Source organism: Mobula birostris, chromosome 2 (assembly GCF_030028105.1).
Source record: "Mobula birostris isolate sMobBir1 chromosome 2, sMobBir1.hap1, whole genome shotgun sequence".
In the NCBI taxonomy this organism is placed as follows: domain Eukaryota; kingdom Metazoa; phylum Chordata; class Chondrichthyes; order Myliobatiformes; family Myliobatidae; genus Mobula; species Mobula birostris.
The window spans coordinates 177925672-177948089 of NC_092371.1; the positions used below are offsets into that span (position 1 = coordinate 177925672).

The following is a 22418-nucleotide window of genomic DNA, read 5'->3' on the forward strand; positions in this document are numbered from 1 at the left end:
CTGGAAAGTGGACTTACTTGGCTTTGTGCTAATTACAATCTTTTCTCCAGGGTGTGGTGGTACAAAACGATTCTTCTCTGCCAGGTCCTCACTGTTCCTGAACTCGACCACTTCGACCTGCTTCAGCGGGACGCTCCACTTCAGTAAGTACCTCAGTCCTGAAGACACTGCCCCACTGCTATCGTGCTGTGGTCTGAAATGAAACTGGGTGAGTAAACACAAAGGCAGGTACCACTGCCGAACAGTCTTGGCAAAAGAAAGGCTGAAACGTGCCATGTGTGTAGCTCCCTGAAAGAGGCTGCACAGGTCAATGGGGCAGTAAAGAAAACAGATGGCATGCTTGCCTTATTAGTTGAGGCACAGACTTCATTGTGTATGATCAGCAAAGATGCTTTAATATTTTATATTTATTGTGTTTTTTTATTGTGTTCTTTATGCTGGATCGGATCCCGAGTAACAATTAGTTCATTCTCCTTTACCCTCGTGTATTGGAAATGGCATTAAACAATTCTGAATCTTGAATGTCATTGATTGAAAGGCCTGTTCCTATGCTGGAATATTCTATATTATCTCACACACAATCAAATCACTGAAGCCACATATAGACACACACACTGGCTACATGAATTCATGCTGTACACTATACCATTAGGTAGATAGATCTATTTATCCCTAGATAGATTTTTCCAGTTTACAATGATTTCATGAAAATACAGATCACTGGAGATACCGCTGTAAACTTTACTATGAAATCCAGGAAGAGGAAAGCAACACGACTAACTATGACAACCTCTAGTCACCAAGTGGACCACTGCAGGTCCTTTTGAATTTATTTCAGTTTCAAATAAAACTGGAGGGGATCAAATATTCTCACTGGCAGGTTTGCTAATGCTACGCAGGAGGAATTAAAGTAGAGTGGCAGGGGAGTGGGAACTAGAGCAGCAGGGCAAGAGGTGGTAGGGTTGGGGCAAGAAGGTAGCATAAGACATAAGATATAGGAGCAGAAATAGGCCATTCAGCCCATCAAGTCTGCTCCGCCATTCAATCATGGCTGATGCAATTCCTCCAGTCATCCCACTCCCCTGCCTTCACCCCATACCCTTTGATGACCTGCTAATCAGGAACCTATCTATCTCTGCATTAAACACACCCAATGACTTGGCCTCCACAGCCGCTCATGGCAACAAATTCCACAGATATACCACCCTCTGACTAAACTAATTTCTCCATATCTCAGTTCTAAAAGGATGTCCTTCAATCCTGAAACTGTGCCCTCTTGTCTTTGAATCCCCTACCATGGGAAAGAACTTTGCCATATCTAATCTGTTCAAGCCTTTTAACATTCTGAATGTTTCTATGAGATCCCCCCTCATTCCCCTGAACTCCAGGAAATACAGCCCAAGAGCTGCCATACATTCCTCATATGGTAACCCTTTCATTCCTGGAATCATTCTCATGAATCTTCTCTGAACTCTCCCCAATGTCAGAATATCCTTTCTAAAATAAGGAGCTCAAAACTACACACAATACTCCAAGTGTGGTCACACGAGTGCCTTATAGAGCCTCAACATCACATCACTGTTCTTATATGCTGTACCTCTAGAAATGAATGCCAACACTGCATTCACCTTCTTCACCACCGACTCAACCTGGAGGTTAACCTTTAGTGTATCCCACACAAGGACTCCCAAGTCCCTTTGCATCTCTGCATTTTCAATTCCCTCTCCATCTAAATAATAGTCTACCCGTTTATTTCATCCACCAAAGTGCATGACCATACACTTTCCAACATAGCATTTCATTTCAGAATCAGAATCCTTTATTATTGCCAAGTATGTGGACACATATAGGGAATTTGATGCCAGTTTCCCTGAGCTCTTGCTGTACAGAATCAAAAAGCAAACAAAACAATAGTGCAAATAATCGTGAACTATGTGCAATGAGGTATACCTCTGTATGTACAGGTGGACTTGATTTATAATAGACTAAAATTCAAGTGTTCATAAGACTGATGGCATATGGAAAGAAACTGTTCTTGTACCTATTTGTCCTGGCATACAGTGATCTAAAGTGCCTACCAGAAGGAAGGAGTTGGAACAGGTGACGTCCAGGGTGTGATGGGTCTACAATGATGCTGCTTGCTCGCTTCCTGACTCTAGATGCATGTAAGTCCTGGATCGAGGGCAGCTTCACACCAATAATCTTTTACGCAGCCCTGACGGTTATTTGGAATCTATTCTTGTCTTGTTTGGTAGCTGATCCATACCAGACAGTGATGGACGAACAGAGAACAGACTGGATTATCCCTGAATAAAAATGAATCAGCAGCTCCTGAGGCAGGTTGTACTTCCTGAGTTGACGTAGGAAATACAACCTCTGCTGAGCCTTTTTGATGAGTGTCTGTGTTGGGTGTCCACTTCAGGTAGCCAGTGTGTGCCCCTTCTTTGCCCATTCCCCTAAACTATCTAAGTCTCTGCTTCCTCAACACTACCCTCTCCTCCACCTATCCTTGTATCATCAGCAAATTTAGCCACAAATCCATTAATCCCATAGTCCAGATCATTGACATACATCATAAAAAGCAGCGGTCCCAACACCGACTCCTGTGGAATTCCACTGGTAACCGGCAGCAAGCCAGAATAGGATCCCTTTATTCCCACTCTCTGTTTTCTGCCAATCAACCAATGCTCCACCCATGCTAGTAACTTCCTTGTAATTCCATGGGCTCTTATCCTTCTAAGCAGCCTCCTGTGTGGCACCTTGTCAAAGGTCTTCTGAAAATCCAAGTACACCACATCTACTGCATCTCCTTTGTCTACCCTGCTTGTAATTTCCTCAAAAAATTACAGTAGGTTAGTCAGGCAGGATTATCCTTTCAGGAAGCCAAGCTGGCTTTGGCCTATCTTGTCATGTGCCTCCCGGTACTCCGTAATCTCATCCCTAACTATCCATTCCAACAACTTTCCAACCACTGATGTCAGGCTAACAGATCTATAGTTTCCTTTCTGCTGCTTCCCACCCTTCTTAATTAGCGGAGTAATATTTGCAATTTTCCAGTCATCTGGTACAATACCAGAATCTATCGATTCTTGAAAGATCATTGTTAATACTGCCGCAATCTCTCCAGCTACTTCCTTCAGAACTCGAGGGTACATTCTATCAGGTCCAGGAGATTTATCCACCCTCAGACCACTAAGCTTCCTGAACACCTTCTCATCGTAATTTTCACTGCACAAACTTCACTTCCCTGACACTCTTGAATGTCCGGTATACTGTAGATGTTTTCCACTGTGAAGATGGATGCAAAATACACATTCAGTTCCTCTGCCATCTCTGTGTCTCTCATTACATTATTTCCAGCGTCAATTTCTATTGGTCCCATGTCTACCCTCAACTCTCTTTTACCCTTTATATACTTAAAAATGCATTTAGTATCTTCTTTGATATTAGTTGCCAGCTTCCTTTCATAATCCATCTTTTCCTTCCTAACGACCTTCCTAGTTTCAATCTGAAAGTTTTTAAAAGCTTCTCAATCCTCTATCTTCTTACTAGCTTTGGCTTCATTGTATGCCCTCTCTTAGATTTTACTTTGGCTCTGACTTCACTTGTCAGTCACGGTAGTGTCCTTCTTATTTGGAATATTGTTGTCTTGCACTTCCCTCGTTTTTCGCAGAAACTCCAGCCATTTCTACTCTGCTATCTTTCCTGCTCGTGTCCTTTTCCAGTCAACTTGGGCCAGTTTCCCTCTCATGCCATTGTAATTTCCTTTATTCCACTGAAATATCGACACATTGGAATTTAGTTTCACCTTCTCAAATTTGAAAGTGAACTCGATCATATTGTGATCACTGTTCCCAAAGGGTTCCTTAACCTTAAGCTCTCTTATCACCTCTGGATCATTGCACAACACCTCATCGAGCACAGCTGATTCCCCTTGTGGGCTCAGCAACAAGCTGTTCTAAAAAGCCATCCCTTACACATTCTACAAATTCCCTCTCGAGGTCCAGTACTGGCCTGGTTTTTCCAATCCACTTTCATGTTAAAATCCCCAACGATTATCATGACATCGCCCTTCTGACATGCCTTTTCTATCTCCTGCTGTAATTTGTAATCCATATCCCGGCTGCTGTTTGGAGGCCTGTGTACAACTGCCATTAGGGTCCTTTAACCCTTGTCATTTCTTAATTCAACCCATAGAGACTTTACACCTTCCAATCCTATGTCATCCTTTTCTAATGATTTAATATTATTTCTTATACACAGGACCACACCACCCACTCTGCCTACTAACCTATCTTTCTGATACACCTTATATCCTTGGACATTCAGCTCCCAATGGCAGCCATTCTTTAGCCAAGTTTCAGAGATGGCCACAACATCATACTTGCCAATCTGTAGCTGAATTTCAAGATCATCCATTTTATTTCATATGCTGTGTGCATTCAAATATAACACTTTTAGTCCAGTATTCACTGCTTTCTGTTTTAACTGCATCACGTCTCTATTGCCCTGTAGCTCATGCCACTGGCTGTGATTATGCCTCATCTCCTGCCTGTCCTTTCTATCATCTCTGTTGCACGCTATCTTTGATTTATTTCTGTTTTCCCCTTCCTCAGCCCGATCACTCCGGTTCCCATTCCCCGCCAAATTAGTTTAAACCCTCCCTAGCAGCTCTATTAAACCTGCCTGCTAGGATATTGGACCCCTTTGGCTCCAGGTATAACCTGTCCTTTTTGTGCAGGTCATACCTCCTCCAGAGGCGGCCCCAATGATCCAGGAATCTGAAGCCCTGCCCCCTACACCAGTCTCTCAGCCATGCATTAATATGCCTGATCATGCTACTCTTGCGCTTGTTAGCACGTGGCACAGGCAGCAATCCTGAGATTACCACCCTGGACGTCCTGCTTTTCAGCTTCCGACCCAACTCCCTGAATTCTCTCTTCAGGACCTCCTCCCTTTTTCTACCTATGTCATTGGTACCAATGTGTACCAAGAATTCTGGCTGTTCACCCTCTCCCTTCAGAATACTCTGCACCTGATCTGAGACACCCCGTACCCTGGCACCTGGGAGGCAACCATATGGGTACCTCTATCAGGCCGGCAGAACCTTCTGTCTATTCCCCTCACTACGGAATCCCCTATGACCACTGCATTGCTCATCTTCCTCTCTCCAATCTGCACCATGGAACCAGGCTCAGTGCCAGAGACCCAATCACCGTGGTTGTCAGGTTACCTCCTTCAGCAGCAACCAGACAAGATTACTGAGGGGGATGGCCATAGGGATGCTCTCTACTCTAGCTCTTCCCTTCTCTTCCCTGACTGCCACCCACTTATCTAACTCCTGCAGCCTCGGGGTGACTAACTCCTTGTAGCTCCTATCTATCTGCTGCTCACTTTCCCTAATAAGCTGTAGGTCATCAAGCCACAGCCCCAGATCCCTAACATGGTCTCTCAGAAGCTGCATCTCGGTGTACTTGGCGCAGATGTGACCATCTGGGAGACTGGAAGAATCCCAGGATTCCCACATCTGACACACAGAGCAAAGTACTAACCCTAGCTCTCTATTCCTCTGAAAATAGAATGCAAGGGGGAAAATAGAATGCAAGGGGGAAAAAAATGTCCACCTACCCAGCCGAAGCCAAAGTGTTACCACTCTGCCTCATGACAAGTTGGAGTTAGGAATTGGCTCATCAGTACATCATGAGTAAAACCCTCCTAACCACTGAGCACACCTACATGAAATGTTGCCACTGGAAAGCAGTATCCACTATCAAAGATCCTTACCACCCAGGCAACGCTCTTTTCTTGCTGCTGCCATCAGGTAGAAGGTACAAGTGCCTCAGGACTCGCACCACCAGGTTTAAGAACAGTTACTACTCCTCAACCATGAGGCTCCTGAACAAAAGGGGATAAGTAGACTCATTTAACGATTCACATATCTTGTTATTTCATATTCGTTATTTATTGCTATCTTATACTTGCACTTGCACAGTTTGTTGTCCTTGGATCTTGTTTATAGTTACTGTTCTATAGATTTGCTGAGTATGCCTGCAGAAAAAGAATCTCAGGGTTGTATGTGGTGACATGTATGTACTCTGGTAATAAATTTTACTTTGAACATTTTTTTTTTAAACAGTGTCTTGCATACTGGTCATACAGATTAAATCATTACACAGCACCTAAGTAACAAAGCCTTGCCTCGGGAATCCAGTAGATTTGCCATGTCACAAAATACTCCAGTAGAAGTCTTGTACAGCAATTCCAATGCACAGGAACACAAGAACATAGAACGTAGAACAGTACAGCACAGGAACAGACCCTTTGGCCCACAATGTTGTGCTGAACTATAAAAATTAATAATCAAATGGTTAATTAAACTAACTCCTTCTGCCTACACAATATCCATATCCTTCCATTTTCCTCACATTCATATGCCTGTCTAAATGTCTCTTGACAGTGCTTAATATATCTGCCTCTACCATCACACACTCCAGCACCCGACACTCTCTCTGTTAAAAATTTGCCCCTCACATCTCCTTTGAAATTATACCCTCTCACCTTAACCAAATGCTCTCTGGTATTTCAACCCTGGGAAAAAACTAAAAAATACTATCTGTCTGCTCTATCTATGCCTCTCACAGTTTTATAAACCTCGATCAAATCTCCCTTCAGCCTTCGCCAGAGAAAACAACTAAAGTTTGTCCAACCTTTCATTGTAGCACATACCCACCAATCCAGGCAGCCTCCTGTTAAACCTCATCTGCACCCTCTGCACAGCCTCGACATCCTTCCTATAATAGGGTGACCAAACTATGTGCAATACTCCAAAAGCTGTAACATAACTTCCTGACTTTTGAATTCAGTGCCAAGACTAATAAAGGCCAGCATGCCATATGCCTTTGTAACCACCCTATCAAACTATCTTGCCCTTAGCAGTGTACTGTCTCTTTACATTTGACCAAGGTGCAACACTTCACATTTGGCAGGGTTAAACTTCATCTTCCATTTCTCTGTCCATATCTGCAAATGATCTATATACCACTGTATTTTTTTTGCCAGTCTTATACGCTATCCACAACACTACCAATCTTCTAATCATCTGCAAACTTACTATCCTACCCATCTACATTTTCAACCAGGTTATTTATAAACATCAGAAAAAGCAGAGGCCCCAGTACCAATCACTGTGGAACACCATGCCAGCTAGAATAATTCCTGTTGACCACTCCCTCTGTTTTCTATGGGTAAGCGAGTTCTAAATCCAAACGGTCAATTCAACAATTCATGCATCTTAATTGTCTGGATGAGCCTCCCATGGGAGATCTTGTCAAAATTCATGTAGACAACATCCACAGCTCTACTTTCATTAATCACCCTCATCACCCCATCAACAAACTCAATCAAATCGATAAGACATGACTTACCCTGTACAAGCCATACTGGTTTTCCCTAATTAGGCCACGGTTCTCCAAATGCTAATAAATCCTATCCTAAATAATTCCCTCCAGTAACTTCCCTACCACTGAACAGAGACTCATCAGTCTATAGTTTCCAGGATTACTGCTGGTTCCCTTCTTGAATATGGAATATTAGCTACTTGTCAGTCCTCTGCGAATTCACCTGTGGCTAGAGAGAGTATGAAGATATTGGTCAAAGCCTCAACAATCTCTTCTCTTGCCTCTCTAAATAGTCTGGGGTATACCCCATCAGGCCCTGGGGACTTATCCACCTTCATGTTTTTTTTAAGAGACCCAACACAACCTCCTCCTTTAATTCAAAATGCTCTAGCATATTAATACTCACGGCATTGAACTCTCTATTCTTCATGTCATCCTCCTTAGTAAATACTGATATAAAGTACTCATTATGGACCTCACCCACATCCTCTGCATCAAAGTAAATGATCCCCCTTTTCTTCTTGAGTGGTCCTACCCTCTTGTTATCCTCTTGCTCTTGATGTATGTTTAGAATGCCATCAGATTTTCTTTAATCCTACTTGCTAAGGACTTTTCATGGCCCCTCTTGGCTTTCCTAATTCCCTTCTTCAGTTCTTTGCTGGCTTCTGTACAATCCTCAAGGGCTCTGTTTGATTTTAGCTACATAAATTTTACATAGGTAGCTTTCCTCTTCCTTCTTGACTAAATTCATCATCTCTCTTGACATCCAAGGTTCTCTTACCTTGCCATTCTAGTCCTTTCTTCTGACTGGAATATACCTGCCCTGTACTCTGTGCAGTTGGTCTTTAAACACTCTCCACATGTTGATATGGACTTGCCCAAAAACAGCTGTTCCCAATTAACTTACTCCAGTTCCAGCCTAATGCTCTCAAAATTTGATCTTTTCTAATCTAATACTCTCCCACAAAGTCCATACTTACCCTTATCAATATCTATTTTAAAATTTAAGGCTTTTTCATCACTGTTCCCTAACTGCTCACCCACTGAAAGGTTGGTCACATGGCCAGGCTCTTTATCCAACCTCAGATCCAGTACAGCCCCTCCTCTTGTTGGACTATCCACATATTGAATTAAGAAACCTTCCTGGATGCACATTACAAAATCTGTCCTATATAAATCTCTTGTACTCAGGTCCCAGATTATATTAGGGAAGTTGAAGTCCTGCATATCAACAACCCAATTGTTTTTACACTTTTCCTTAAACTGCCTGTGTGCCTGTGTATGTGTTCCTGAATGTCCTGGTGGTTATTGTTGAGTTTGGGGGGGGGGGGGGGGGCGTGGCTACAGTACAGAGCCACTGGAGTGATAGCACCCTTCCTACTTTTGAGTTGTGCCCACATAGACTCAGTGGACAAGCTCTCCATTATGTTCCCTCTGACAGTAGCTGTGATATTTTCCCTGATTTTTATTGCAACTTCCCCCTCCTCTTTATCTCCCTCTGTATCTTTTATAAAGCACTGAAACTCTGGGACATCACGTATCCATTCCCATCCCTCCCTCAACCGTCTCTGTAATGGCCGCAGCATCACAGTTCCATGTACTGATCCAAGCTCTAAGTTAATCACCTTTACGTACAACATTCCTCACATTAAAATACCCACACTTCAAACCTTCTGTCAGATCATATCTATTATTTTGCTCCTGCCTGTTTTTACTGGCCCTGACATCTACCTTCCTCTCCAACTGCCCACTTTTTGACTTGGTGCTCTGATTCCCATACCTCTGCCCAACTAGTTTAAAACCTCCCAAGTGGCACTCGTGAACCTCCCAGCCAGGACATTAGTCCTTTCCAGTTCAGACACAATCTGTCCCTCTTGTACAGGTCACCCCTGCCCCAGAAGAGGTTCCAATGATCCAATATCCTAATACCCTGCCCCCTGCACCAATTCCTCAACTACTCCTTCACCTCTACTATCATCTGTTCTATGGCCTGACTAGCACATGGCACTGGGAGTAATCCAGAGATGACTACCTTGGAGGTCCTACTCTTCAGGCTCTTTCATAACCCTCTAGACTTCACAGGACCCCACAGGACCTCTTATCCCTTTCTACCTATGTCATCGCTGCCAATGTGCACCATGACCTCTGGCTGCTCACCCTCCTCCTTGAGAATATTCTCCAGCCACTCTCAGACATCCTGGACCCTAGCATCTTTGAGGGTACACATCATTTCTGGCTTCTCTGTTGTGGCCACAGAATCTCCTGTCCGTTTCCCCTAACTAGCAAGTCTCCTACCACAATTGCTCTGTCTGACTTCAACCTTCCCTGCTGAGTCTGCCGGCAACAGTGCCACTGGCCTGGCTGCTGCTGCTCTGCCGTGGTAGGTTATCTCCCCTCCCCTTCGCAGTAGCATTCAAAGGGGTATATTTGTTGTTGAATGGAATGGCACATGGAAACCCTGCACTGACTGCTTACTCCCTTTACCCCTCCTGGTGGTCACCCATCTACAGTCTGAAGCTTGCACTCTCGGTGTGACACCCTCAGTAAAAGTTTTGTCTGTGAGGTCTTCTGCCTTCTGGATGATCCGATCCCGAGTATATCCAGCTGCAGCTCCAGTTCCTTGACCTTGTCAGCCATGAGTTGAAGTCAGGTGCACTTTCCGCAGATGTAGTTAAAGGGAGGCTTTTAGTCACCCTGGAATCCCATATCTCGCAGGAGGAGCATTCTACCACCTTAGCTACCATCCCGCCTATACTGAATTAAGGACTAGGGACCTACATACAACAACAAAAGCTTACCTGCTCTTACCTGCGTCTTCTCTCTGAAACCTTTGAATTTTGCATTCAGTTAAGTCACTTAATCAGTCTCTTCTCGCCGAATGCATTATACCTTTGATTTTAATTCTCACATTTAGGTTCTACAATCAAAAATAAATTATAACAAGTGACTCAGAAGCACTCTGCCTGTTCTCACCGAAGCCTATTGAGCCAAAGCCTTCCACTTTAACACTGGACCATTCTAACAATGACCACTCTGCTTGCACCTCCTTTCTTTTTATTGTCTCAAATAAAAATTATTCCCGATGAGAATTGATTCTCCCCCCCACAAATGGCTCCTGCCCTATGATGTCTCTTCCTGTTTCTGTATCTCTCTCTCTCACACAACTTAAATTTAAGACTCACTCCTGATGAGGCTTCTTCTTTTCGATTGGCTCCACCCTGCAACGATGTCTCTCTCACTCGCTACTACAATGGACATAATCTGGTCCATCACAGACACAGTTGTCCCCACCACTGACAGCATCTGCAGGAAGCGATGCCTCATGGGGGTGACATTTATCATCAAGGATCCCCACCATACAGCTCAAGCCCTCGTCTCAGTGTTATTGTCAACAAGAAGTAAAGAAGCCTGAATCCCACACCACTAGATTCAGAAACAGATCTTTCCCTTCAACCGTCAGGTTCTTGAACCAACCCGCACACCCTATCTCTACCTCAGCAATGGTACACTACACACCATCTCTTGGACCAGTGTAGATTTGTTCAAAGTTCAAAATAAGTTTATTATTAAAGTACATTTATGTCACTATACACAACTCTGAGATTCATTTTCTTGTGGGCAATCACAGTAAATACAAGAAACATAATAGAATCAAGGAAAGACCACACCTAAAAGTTGGACAACAACCAAGGGCCAAAAAACCCTAAAAGACAAAAAGAAAGAATGATAATAATAATAATAATAATAATAAAATATGCAATAAATATTGAGAACATGAGATGAAGATCCCTTGAAAGTGAGACCAGTTCAGTGATGGGTCGAGTGAAATTATCCCCTCTGGTTCAAAGGTTGATGGTTGAGGGGTAATAACTACTCCTGAATCTGGTGGTGAGAATCCTTGGATGCTGCTTTCCTGCGACAGTGCTCCATGTAGATGTGCTTAATGTAGAGAAAGGCTTCACCTATGATAGACTGGGCCATATTTACCAATTTTTGTAGGCTTTTCTGTACCAGGACATTGGTGTTTCCATACCAGGCTATGATGCAACCAGTCAATATACTTGCCACCTCACATCTTAGAAGTCTGTCAGAGTTTTAGGTATTTATCTCTGATTGTGCAAAAATAAAGACACAGTAAACTCCATTACTTTACTGATGTATAATTTACGTTCTGTGTGTTACCTCGGCGCTTGCGTTGCTGCTGCTAGCAAGTTTTTCACTCTACTTGTATCTCACGTGACAATGAATTCAAGCTGACTTGATTACAATCTCATCTTGCACAATCTGAATGGAGATGTGGGGGGAACAAGGTCCACGACTGACCTTGCTGGCCCAGCTTTACACTGGGAGAGAGAACTGAGACCCAGTAATGGAAAGGTGTCAGTGGTGCACTGCTAAAATCCCAATCACTTGTCGGGCATGGAATAAGACAATGCCTTACAGTATGATAAATTCAAATGTCATTTTGAGTGCTCTCAGACCCGTTAGGATAATTCAATCAAGCAAAAGTAAACTTTTTTAAAGTGGCGAAGAAAGAGAACAGACAACGTGAAAAAAAAAAAGAATTCAGTGAGGTCATTTGGAGAGAGGTGATAAGGCAGGAACAGAATGTGACCGTCTGGGGAGAAATCTTCCTTACTTGCTTCTGGAAACTATTTACACAGAAACTGAAGGTCAAGAACCACCTTAATCAGATTAAAATGAACAGAACTGTTACTTCGAAGCAACAATGTTCAACAGGAACAGATACAGCAAAGCAGAAGAGGCAGACTTGCCTATACATACCGGGAGCTGACCGTGGCACACATGAGAACATCGTTCAACATCAACAGTCGACGCTCCTTCGTTTTCACCATTTCTCCCTTTTCATTGTAAACTGTTTCCATCATGTCATCCGACCGGATGAGGTATCGGTTTCCACTGTGAAGAAGCTGCAATATATTGAGAAACAGAATGCAACTGACACATACAGCATGTATACGCGTGTGCGCGCACACACATGCACGCATACATACAATTTCAAACAGAGGCACTGTCGGATTTACCATCTGGCTGCACTGCTGTAAAACAAAGATTAGTTTCAGTTGTCACAAGTACATCAAAGCAAAGAGTGAAATGTGTTGTTTGCATCAATCAGCGAGGACTGTGCCGGGCAGCTTGAAGTATTGCCACATGTCCGGTGCCAACATAACATGCCCATAACTGTATGCCTTTGGCATGTGGGAGGAAACCAGGCCACCGATGTGGTCACAGGGAGAACGTCCTGACTCCTGACAGTCAGTGGTGGGAATTGAACCTGGATCTTATAGCTGGCACTGTTAAGCAATGCACTAATTGCTGCACTATTGTGCTGCCCGACACCGTCACAAGGCCTAGAATATAAAAGCAAGAATGTGGTGCTGAGGTTGTATAAGGCATTGGTCTGACTGCATCTGGAGTATTGTGAGCAGTTTTGGGTGCTGGCATTGGAGAGAGACAGAGGGGATTCATGAGAGTTATTCTGGAAATGAAGAGTTAATGCATGAGGAGCATTTGATGGCTCTGGGCCTGTATTGTGTGCAGTTTTGGTCACCTAATTACACAAAGGATATTAATAAGGTTGAAAGAGTGCAGAGAAGGTGTACAAGGATGTTGCCGGTACTTGAGAAACTCAGTTACAGAGAAAGGTTGAATAGGTTAGGACTTTATTCCCTGGAGCGTAGAAGAATGAGGGGAGATTTGATAGAGGTATATAAAATTATGATGGGTATAGATAGAGTGAATGCAAGCAGGCTTTTTCCACTGAGGCTAGGGGAGAAAAAAACCCAGAGGACATGGGTTAAGGGCGAAGGGGAAAAAGTTTAAAGGGAACATTAGGGGGGGTTTCTTCACACAGAGAGTGGTGGGAGTGTGGAATGAGCTGCCAGATAAAGTGGTAAATGTGGGCTGACTTTTAACATTTAAGAAAAACTTGGACAGGTACATGAATGAGAGGAGTATGGAGGAATATGGTCCAGGTGCAGGTCAGTGGGACTAGGCAGAAAAATGGTTCGGTACAGCCAAGAAGGGCCAAAAGGCTTGTTTCTGTGCTGTAATGTTTCTATGGTTTCTACTCATTGGAGTTTAGAAGAATGAGGAGGGATTTAATTGAAACCTAATCAAATATTGAAAGGCCCGGATAGAGTGGATACAGAGAGAATGTTTTTCAAAGTGGGGGAGTCTAGGACCAGAGGACACAGCCTCAGAATAGAGGAACATCCCTTTAGAACAGAAATGAGGAGAAATTTGTTTAGCCAGAGGGAGGTGAATCTGTGGAATTTCTTGTCTGTGGAGGCCAAATCATTGAGTATATTTAAAGTGGAGTTTGATGGTGGAAAGGTGCTTGATAAGAAAGGCGTCAAGGTTACAGGGAGAAGGCAGAAAAAATGGGGCTGAGAGGGATAATAAATCGGCCATATTGGAATGGCAGAGTAGGCCTGATGGGCCAAACAGCTTAATTCTGCTCCTATGTCATGCGGATTTGAGGAGTAGGTTTTACACAGAGAGTGGCTGATGTCTGGAACTCTCTGCCAGAGGAGCTGGTGGAGTCATATATAATTAGAACATTTAAGAGGCTCATTCACAGACTGTTAAATAGACAAGGTGCAGAAGGATATGTTCCTCATGCAGACAAATGGGACTAGTGCAGATGGGCTGAAAGTTCAGCCAGAATGTGGTGAATAACTCTGTGACTCCATGAAACAGATGTAGTACCCATTTCTCTGACTGATGACCCACTACCCTATTCACCATGCCTGCTACTTGGGGAGCCATGGTAGCGTAATGGTTAGCACCACACTATTACAGCTTGGAGCATTCTGGAATGCGGTTCAGTTCCAGCATCCTCTGTAAGGAAGTATGTACATTCTTCCTGTGTGTGCCTGGGATTCCTCTGGGTGCTTCAGATTCCTCCCACATTCCAGAGGCGTACTGACCAGAAGGTTAATTGGTCATTGTAAATTGTCCTGGGATTGGTTAAATTGGGAGGTTGCTGGACCTCAACTGGCTCATTGGGCTGGAAGGGCCTGTTCCAAGCTGCATCTCTAAAAAAATACACATCCTAACAACACACACAAAATGCTGCAGGAACTCAGCAGGCCAGGCAGCATCTACGGAAAAGATCCTGTTGCAGAGTCTCAGTCCGAAACGTCGACTGTACTCTTTTCCATAGATGCTGCCTGGCCTGCTGAGTTCCTTAAGCATTCACTGTGGGTGTTGCTTCGATTTCCAGCATCTGCAGATTTTCCCTTGCTTATGATTGGACATACCCTAACAAGATGCCATTTACCGCCACTGTGTAGTGGTGAGCAGGTCACGATATACCGAGTACACAGGATGGAATCTATGCCAGGCTTCCCTGCTCAGCTAGCCTCCTCTGACAGACCTCATCTCAGTCTTGTCATCAAGCGACCCAGGAAAGGTCACTGTCAGATGTGTTGGCTTCGAGGTTGGATTGAATAAGAAATGCTATAATATGTTTCAGATACCATTTCGGCAAACATCAGTTTTTGATCACTTCCAGTGCAGAAGCCCCGGGAATATAATGGGTAATAATCTATGGAGAAAGAAGCAAAGATTGCCTGCTTTTCATTCATAATTATTTTTAATCAGATTCCTCTCTGGGAAGCTGACAGACTTTTATGACTTCAGGCGAGAAATTACCAACAAAATAAATGCATCCACTGGGGATCTCTGTGAAGCTGCTTCACACCATTGCACAGGACAGTCTTTTCTGTACCAGATGCAACAAGGATGCTTTTAGAGAGAAACTCCTTAAAAGAACTTATTGCTGATACCTTCTGAATTACGACCAATACGCTATCGTTCATCCAGAGAAGCATCAAGGACCCACAACATATGAGCTTTACCCAGAGACGCACTCAAAGTTTATCCCTTTAGAGTAATAGAAATGTACTGCATGGAAACTGTCCCTTCGGCCCATCTCATCCGTGCTAACCAAAGTGTTTACCTGAAATAGTCACATTTGTCCACGTTTTGCACAAATCCCTCTAAAACCTTCATAGAATTGTAGATTCACAGGACACAGATCTTTCAGCCCTTCTACTCTCTGTGCTGAACTATTATGCTGCTTAACTCATGTCTCCCCCAAACAGATACTTTACTCCCAGTTGAAGGAAGGTCAGTGAGCTTCTGGTGAGCAAAGGAAATGCTTTAAATCTTTAATGTTATATAACATCAAAATCAGCCTGAAGAAATTCAATATTACATCTAGAATCTGGGAAGACATTGCACTCAATAGGTATACCTGGAGGAAATCTGTTCAAAAGGGAGCTGTGCTACGTGAGAACGACCTCTGCTTGTCCCATAAAGAACAAGCGGCAGCGGTGAAAGGAGAGACTGAAAAATCAATAGACCCAACCAGTAACCATAGCCACCATTTACTTTTGCCCACACTGCACCCGAATATATGGATCCCGGACCGGGCTCACAGCCACCTGAGGACCCAGCAACAGACAGCCCTTTAGAAAGGCATCATACTCGACGAGAGATCACACTGTTATTACTCTGCCTAGTTCCACTGAGCTGCACCTGGACCAGAGCCCTCCATACCTCTCCCATCTATGTACTTATCTAATCTTCTCTTAAATGTTGAAATTGAACCTGCATCTACCACTTCTGCTGGCAGCTCGTTCCATGCTCTCACCACCAGGTATGTGAATGTTGGAGAATAAATTTAAATCCATTCATTTTATTCTGCCTAAAGATTTAAAGCACTTTACACAGAACAGATAGAAAGGATTTAAAAATTTTTTTTGAAGTTTTATTTCTTTATCTTTAACATCTCTTTATATTTAAATCTATTTATTCTGCCTGCCAGTGAGTAAGCTGGCATACTCTCTAAAGGCTGGGTCTTCACTTTGATATGAAATAATACAACTTATTATCATTTGCTCCATCTTTTGTGAGAATTGGAATGAGGGGCCGGTTATAATCAGCTATGGGCTCAGCACTTCCATCTCGTTTGTTGGAGCATTTAACCTCTTCTCCTGAGTGGCGGGAGTCAGAGACCTTCAGTGTTTCTCGAACCATCAAACCATTTTAGAAGACACGCTGGATTGCATTTGTTTGCACCTGCACTAGCCAATGATGATCAGACTGCTGTGGGCTCGCTTGTGCCAACAACCTTCAATCTACATGACACAACACTTAGGGACTTGGGCAATATATTTTTTTGTGACTGTATGTTTACTACTACTGTAATTATATGTACTATGAGTGCCTTGTGCTGTATTGAGACTGTTGGTACTATGTTTTGCATCTTGGCCCTGGAGAAATAAGACCGTAATCTGCACTCAGAACATTAATGCCTCCAAATGTTCTGTACTTGCAGCACCTTCCGAACTTGGTTAGATTTCCATAGCTCTACTGAAGCTTATCAACAGCAAATATTACTACAGGATTCCACTTCAGTCTCACATGCCAGCTGTGCAACATTGAATTCAGTGCAAGACAGACATTAATCGGTGATCAAAACCTTGCATTCAGTCCTCGTTATATCCTGGGGTTTGCTGTCCACACACAACAAAGGATTGTTGGAGATCAGTGGAGAAGGAACAAGTGAGGTTTTCACCCAGAGAGTCAGATCTGAACATGGTTTACAGAAAGTGCCCAATATTCACTTCCATCCAGTGGGTTGTTCAAAGGGTCATCAGCTCCGAGCGAGATATTATGTTGAAGATCAAAGCCATCAATTTGGTATGCCACTAATAACTTTACCTGCAGATGCATGCTGGGGAGTATTTTGACTGGTTGCATCACTACCCAGTATGGCATCCCCAATGCAGAGGATTGCAAGAGGCAGAGGGCTGTGGACTCAGCCTGTTCCATCACAGGCACAATTCTCCTCACCATCGAGGACATCTTCAAGAGGTGATGCCTCAAGGAGGCAGTATCCACCATTAAGGGCCCTCGCTGTCTGGAATGTGCCCTCTTCTTATATCTACCATGGGGGAGGAGGTACAGGAGCCTGAAGATCTGCTGCCCTCATTGTTTTAGAAACAGCTTCTTCTCCTCTGCCATCAAATTTCTGCATGGTCCATGAACACTACCACTGTTCCCTCTAAGCTGTTCGGAAGCACGCAGCACAGTAACTGAAATATTCCCGCGTGCATAGTTTTTCTTGCCACATAGTTGGAATTTTCTTTTACATATGATGAAAGCATTGCCTCAAAATTATCACAGCAATACTGTGATTTCAAATTAGTCAATCCTGAGAAAGTCAAGACTGGTTCAATTGAAATGTTCACTGATATGCTGAACTACATGCCTAAAAATTAAAAACTTGAAGAACTGTCAATTCTTGTTGACATTGGAATATATCAAACTTCTAGTGCTGACTGCGAACATGGATTCAGTCTTATGAATTCAATCAAATGTACATCCAGAAGCACTAGAAGGGAACATTTGGATGATCTAATGTGATTAAGGTGTTTCTTTCAACTGGATGTGAAATTAATTTGGATGCTATTTATGGATAGTGAATTTGTAATAAAGACATAAGAAAAAAGTTTACAAAAAGTGAAAGATTTTCTGTGTTGTACGGTATTTCATTATAAAATCAAAAGTACGTGATTTTTCAGTTCTCAGTCTAAATATTCAGAGTATGCATATTAAAGTGCCACGTGGTTTTCAAGCCATGTAAAAACTTCCTGCTCAGGGCAATGGTCGATTCACTCAGCTATAAAAAAGATTTAGAGGTAACGTTGAACACAACCATGTTATTCCTCTTCCTTACTAATTATTTATTATTTTTTATTGTAACTTATAGTACTTTATGGCTTGCACTGTATTGCTGCCACAAAACAATAAATTTCAGGACAGATGCTAGTTACAATAAACCTGCTTCTCATTCAGAAATCCTTAAGTTGATGGCATCTGACATCTACTGGTAGGGAGTGGAATTGCACCTTTGTGCAGCTTGGTCAGGGAACTGCATCACCTCAGCCTTCACTGTATGGTTTCCACGTGGCTCATGTGGAAACAGCTGCCTAAACTCTATGGGAAGAGGGAAGTATTACTTACAAAAAGAGAAGAAACAAAACTTGTACCTTATTCAGGTAGCGCTCATTCATTGCTTTGGCAATCTGCTTCATTTCACAGCGCTGATCCGCCTCTCGTTTCTCCTCATTCAGTTTCTCTGCCAGCGTTTCCAGCTCAGTCAGAGCCATCTGGAGTGGGAGCCTGTCGGGATGTCCCTTCGGAGTGTTCCTCAACATGTCCTGAGGGAATTGATCAATAATCAATCGTCACACACTGGACACCAGTCAGAAACAGCCCTTTCACATTTTGGTAACATTCACGAGAATCACAAAACAAATTTATTACTAATGTTTTTATTGATCTTATTATTTAATTTATTATCAGGAAGCAGGGACTGGTATAGGGTCTACCGCTGTTTGTCACATATATTGATGGTTTTGAGGAGAATGTGAGGCAGAAGGGTTAGTAAGTCTGCAGATAAACAAAAAGCCTGCGATACGTTGAATAGCAAAGGAGGTTCTAAGACACAAGAACAGAATGAGGCCCAAAAAAAGTTCGGCCGATAGAATCTGCTCTGCCATTCAATCATAGCTGATTTACTATCCCTCTCAAACCCGTTCTTCTGTCTTCTTCCCATAACTTTAACCACCGCCCCTCATACTAATCAAGAACTTATCAACCTCTGCTTCAAATATACTAAAAGACTTGATATCCACAGCCATCTGTAGCAATGAATTCCACAGATTCACCATCTTCTGCCGGAAGAAATTTCTCCTCATCTCTGTTCTAAAATGGTATGCCTCCTATTCTGAGACTGTGCTCTCCGGTCCTAGACTCTCCCACTTCAGGAAACATCCTCTCCACATCCACTCTATCCACAACTTTGCTAACAAAAATTCCCATGGGACCTGGATCAAATGGGCTAATGTACCAAGGAAGAACAAATAGAATTAAATTCAGATAATTGCGAGAGGTTGTATTTTGGTAAGACAAACCATGGAGATTATACAATGAATTGCAGGGATTAGAATCATAAGGTCATACAGCACTAGAGCACAGAAACTGGCCCTTCAGCCAATCTGGTCCATAATTCTGCCTAATCCCATTGACCAGCACCTGGACCATAGCCCTCCATACCCCTCCCATCCACGGCTTCTACTGGCAACTCACTCCACACTTGCACCACCCTCTGATTGACGAAGTTCCCTCTCATGTTCTCCTTAAATATTTCATTCTTCACCTATATGATCATAACACACAGGAGCAGAATTAAGCCTTTCAACCCATCATCTGCTCTTTCATTCCATCATGGTTGATTTATTATCCCTCTCAATCCCATTTTCCTTCCTTCCCTTTGTAACCTATGATGCCCTGACTAATCAAGAACCAGTCAATCTCCATTTTAAATATACCCAATGACTTAGTCTCCACAGGCATTTGTGGCAATGAATTTTACAGACTCACTGTCCCCTGGCTAAAGAAATCTCTCCTCATCTCAATTCTAAAGGGATGTTCCTCTATTCTGAGGTTGTGCCCTCTGGTCATACACACCTCCACTACCCACTATATCTAGGCATTTCAAAATCCAGTGGGATTCAATGAGATTCCCCCTCATTCTTCTAAACTGAACCAGTGAATACAGACCCAGAGCCATCAAATGCTCCTCATACAGTAACTCTTTCATTCCCAGAATCATTCTTGTGAATCTCCTCTGGACCCTCTCCAATACCAGCACATATTTTCTAAGGGGCCCAAAACTGCTCACAATACTCTATTTTCCATCTGACTAATGCTGTATAAAGTCTCAGCATTACATCCTTAACATATGACCTCTAGTTCTATTTTCACCCAACCTCAACGGACCTTAGGGAGAGTTGCAGAACAGAAAGAGCTAGGGGTACAGGTACAGGGTGGCGACACTGGTAGACGGGTTGGCACAGAAAGCTTCTGGCATATTGGCCTTCATCAGTCAGGGCAATGTGAACAAGAGTTGGGATGCCATGTTGCAGCCATGCAAGTCGTCGTTGAGGCCACATTTTAAGTACTATATCTGGTTCACCCTGCTAGAGGAGGGATGTCAGTAAACTCTTGAGGGCGCAAAACAGACTTATGATGATGTTACCAGGACAGGACTGTTTGAGTTATAAAATGCAACTGCACAAGGATTCTTTTTGTTGGAGTGTAAGAGGCTGAAGGATTCAGTAGATTAACAATGATGTTGCCAGGACGGAAGCTCTTGAGTTATAAGGAGTGACTGGACATGGACTCTTTCTGTTGGAGTGTATGAGGAGGATTACAAATACCTGGGGATACGAATTGACAATAAACTGGACTGGTCTAAGAACACTGAGGCTGTCTACAAGAAGGGTCAGAGCCGTCTCTATTTCCTGAGGAGACTGAGGTCCTTTAACATCTGCCGGACGATGCTGAGGATTTTCTACGAGTCTGTGGTGGCCAGTGAGATCATGTTTGCTGTTGTGTGCTGGGGCAGCAGGCTGAGGGTGGCAGACACCAACAGAATCAACAAACTCATCCGTAAGGCCAGTGATGTAGTGGGGATAGAACTGGACTCTCTGACGGTGGTGTCTGAAAAGAGGATGCTGTCTAAGTTGCATGCCATCTTGGTCAATGTCTCCCATCTACTACATAATGTACTGGGTGGGCACGGGAGTACGTTCAGCCAGAGACTCATTCCACCGAGATGCAGCACTGGGCATCATAGGAAGTCATTCCTGCCTGTGGCCATCAAACTTTACAACTCCTCCCTTGGAGGGTCAGACACCCTGAGCCAATAGGCTGGTCCTGGACTTATTTCATAATTTACTGGCATAACTTACATATTACTATTTAACTATTTATAGTTCTATTACTATTTATTATTTATGGAGCAACTGTAACAAAAACCAATTTCCCCGGGATTAATAAAGTATGACTATGACTAGGCTGAGGGGCGGGATTATAGAGACCTTAGAATCATGAGGAGTGTAGATACGTGAATAGATGGAATCACGCAGTAAGGCAGTGGGTATTAGGAGAGAGCCCAATAAAACAGAAAGAAGTCCGAGAAAATTGCAGACACACTGTGTAAATAGTCTATCCTTTGAAGTAACAGAGCGCAATGTCAGAGTGTTCCCAGGTAGCCAACGTAACACTTATAGTGTGGGGCCAGAAATTACAGAACACGATTTATAGTTATAATGGATACTCGCTTAAAGAGAGACACGATGAATCGTTACAGACAACAAGAGCAACAACGTGATTCCAGAAGGGAAGAACTTGCTTGACAAAGAGGAAACAAGAATTGAAAAAAAATCGGCAACACAAGAGATTCTACAGATGCTGAAAATCCAGAGTAACATATACAAAATGCTCAACTCTGCAGGTCAGACTGCATCCATGGAGAGGAGTACAATCAGCTGTAAATTCAACAGCAAAATCTTCATTTTTTGGGTAACTGATGTTACCTTGAGAGTCCTGAGAGACACAGTAATTCTGAGAGATTTATCTACAGTCCTGTGCAAAAGTCTTAGGCACATGTAAAAAAAATTCTGTAAAGTGAAGATGCTTTCTAAATAATGGAGCGAAGTTTCTAAATATCAAAAAATTCCTATAAAGAGCAGTAGACAGTGAAAAACTAAATCAAATCAATATTTGATGTGACCACTCTTTGCCTTTAAAACTGCATCAATTCTTTTAGGTACATGGCTGTGCAGTTTAATAAAAAAATCAGCTGGTAGATTGTTTCAAGCATCTTGGAGAAGTTGCCACAGTTCTTCTGCAGACGTTGGCTGCCTTGCTTGCATCTATCTCTCCAGGTAATCCCAGACAGCCTTGATGATGTTGAAATCAGGGCTCTGTAGAGGCCATACCATCTGGAACCATATAAAAATCTAGGGTGCCTAAGATTTTTGCACAGTACTGTACATTGCCTGACAGCTCCAGTGGTGATTGAACTCATTTTTCTGATGTGAAAGACCACCACCTAGTCCCTACGTTTAGGTT

The 22418-nt window shown here is 43.1% G+C and overlaps 1 protein-coding gene across 8 annotated transcripts in view; it reads right to left on the reverse strand.

Annotated features, from left to right (window-relative positions):
* arhgef10 (Rho guanine nucleotide exchange factor (GEF) 10) overlaps positions 1 to 22418 on the reverse strand; it is a 230160-nt gene that overhangs the window by 76365 nt on the left and 131377 nt on the right. For all 8 annotated transcript variants that reach the window (XM_072251142.1, XM_072251141.1, XM_072251138.1 and 5 more), the window contains 3 exons: positions 18485 to 18655; positions 12183 to 12328; positions 18 to 193 (listed from right to left, as the gene is read on the reverse strand). In XM_072251142.1, the coding sequence (XP_072107243.1) occupies positions 18 to 193; positions 12183 to 12328; positions 18485 to 18655 (493 nt within the window). The remainder of the gene's footprint in view (positions 1 to 17; positions 194 to 12182; positions 12329 to 18484; positions 18656 to 22418) is intronic.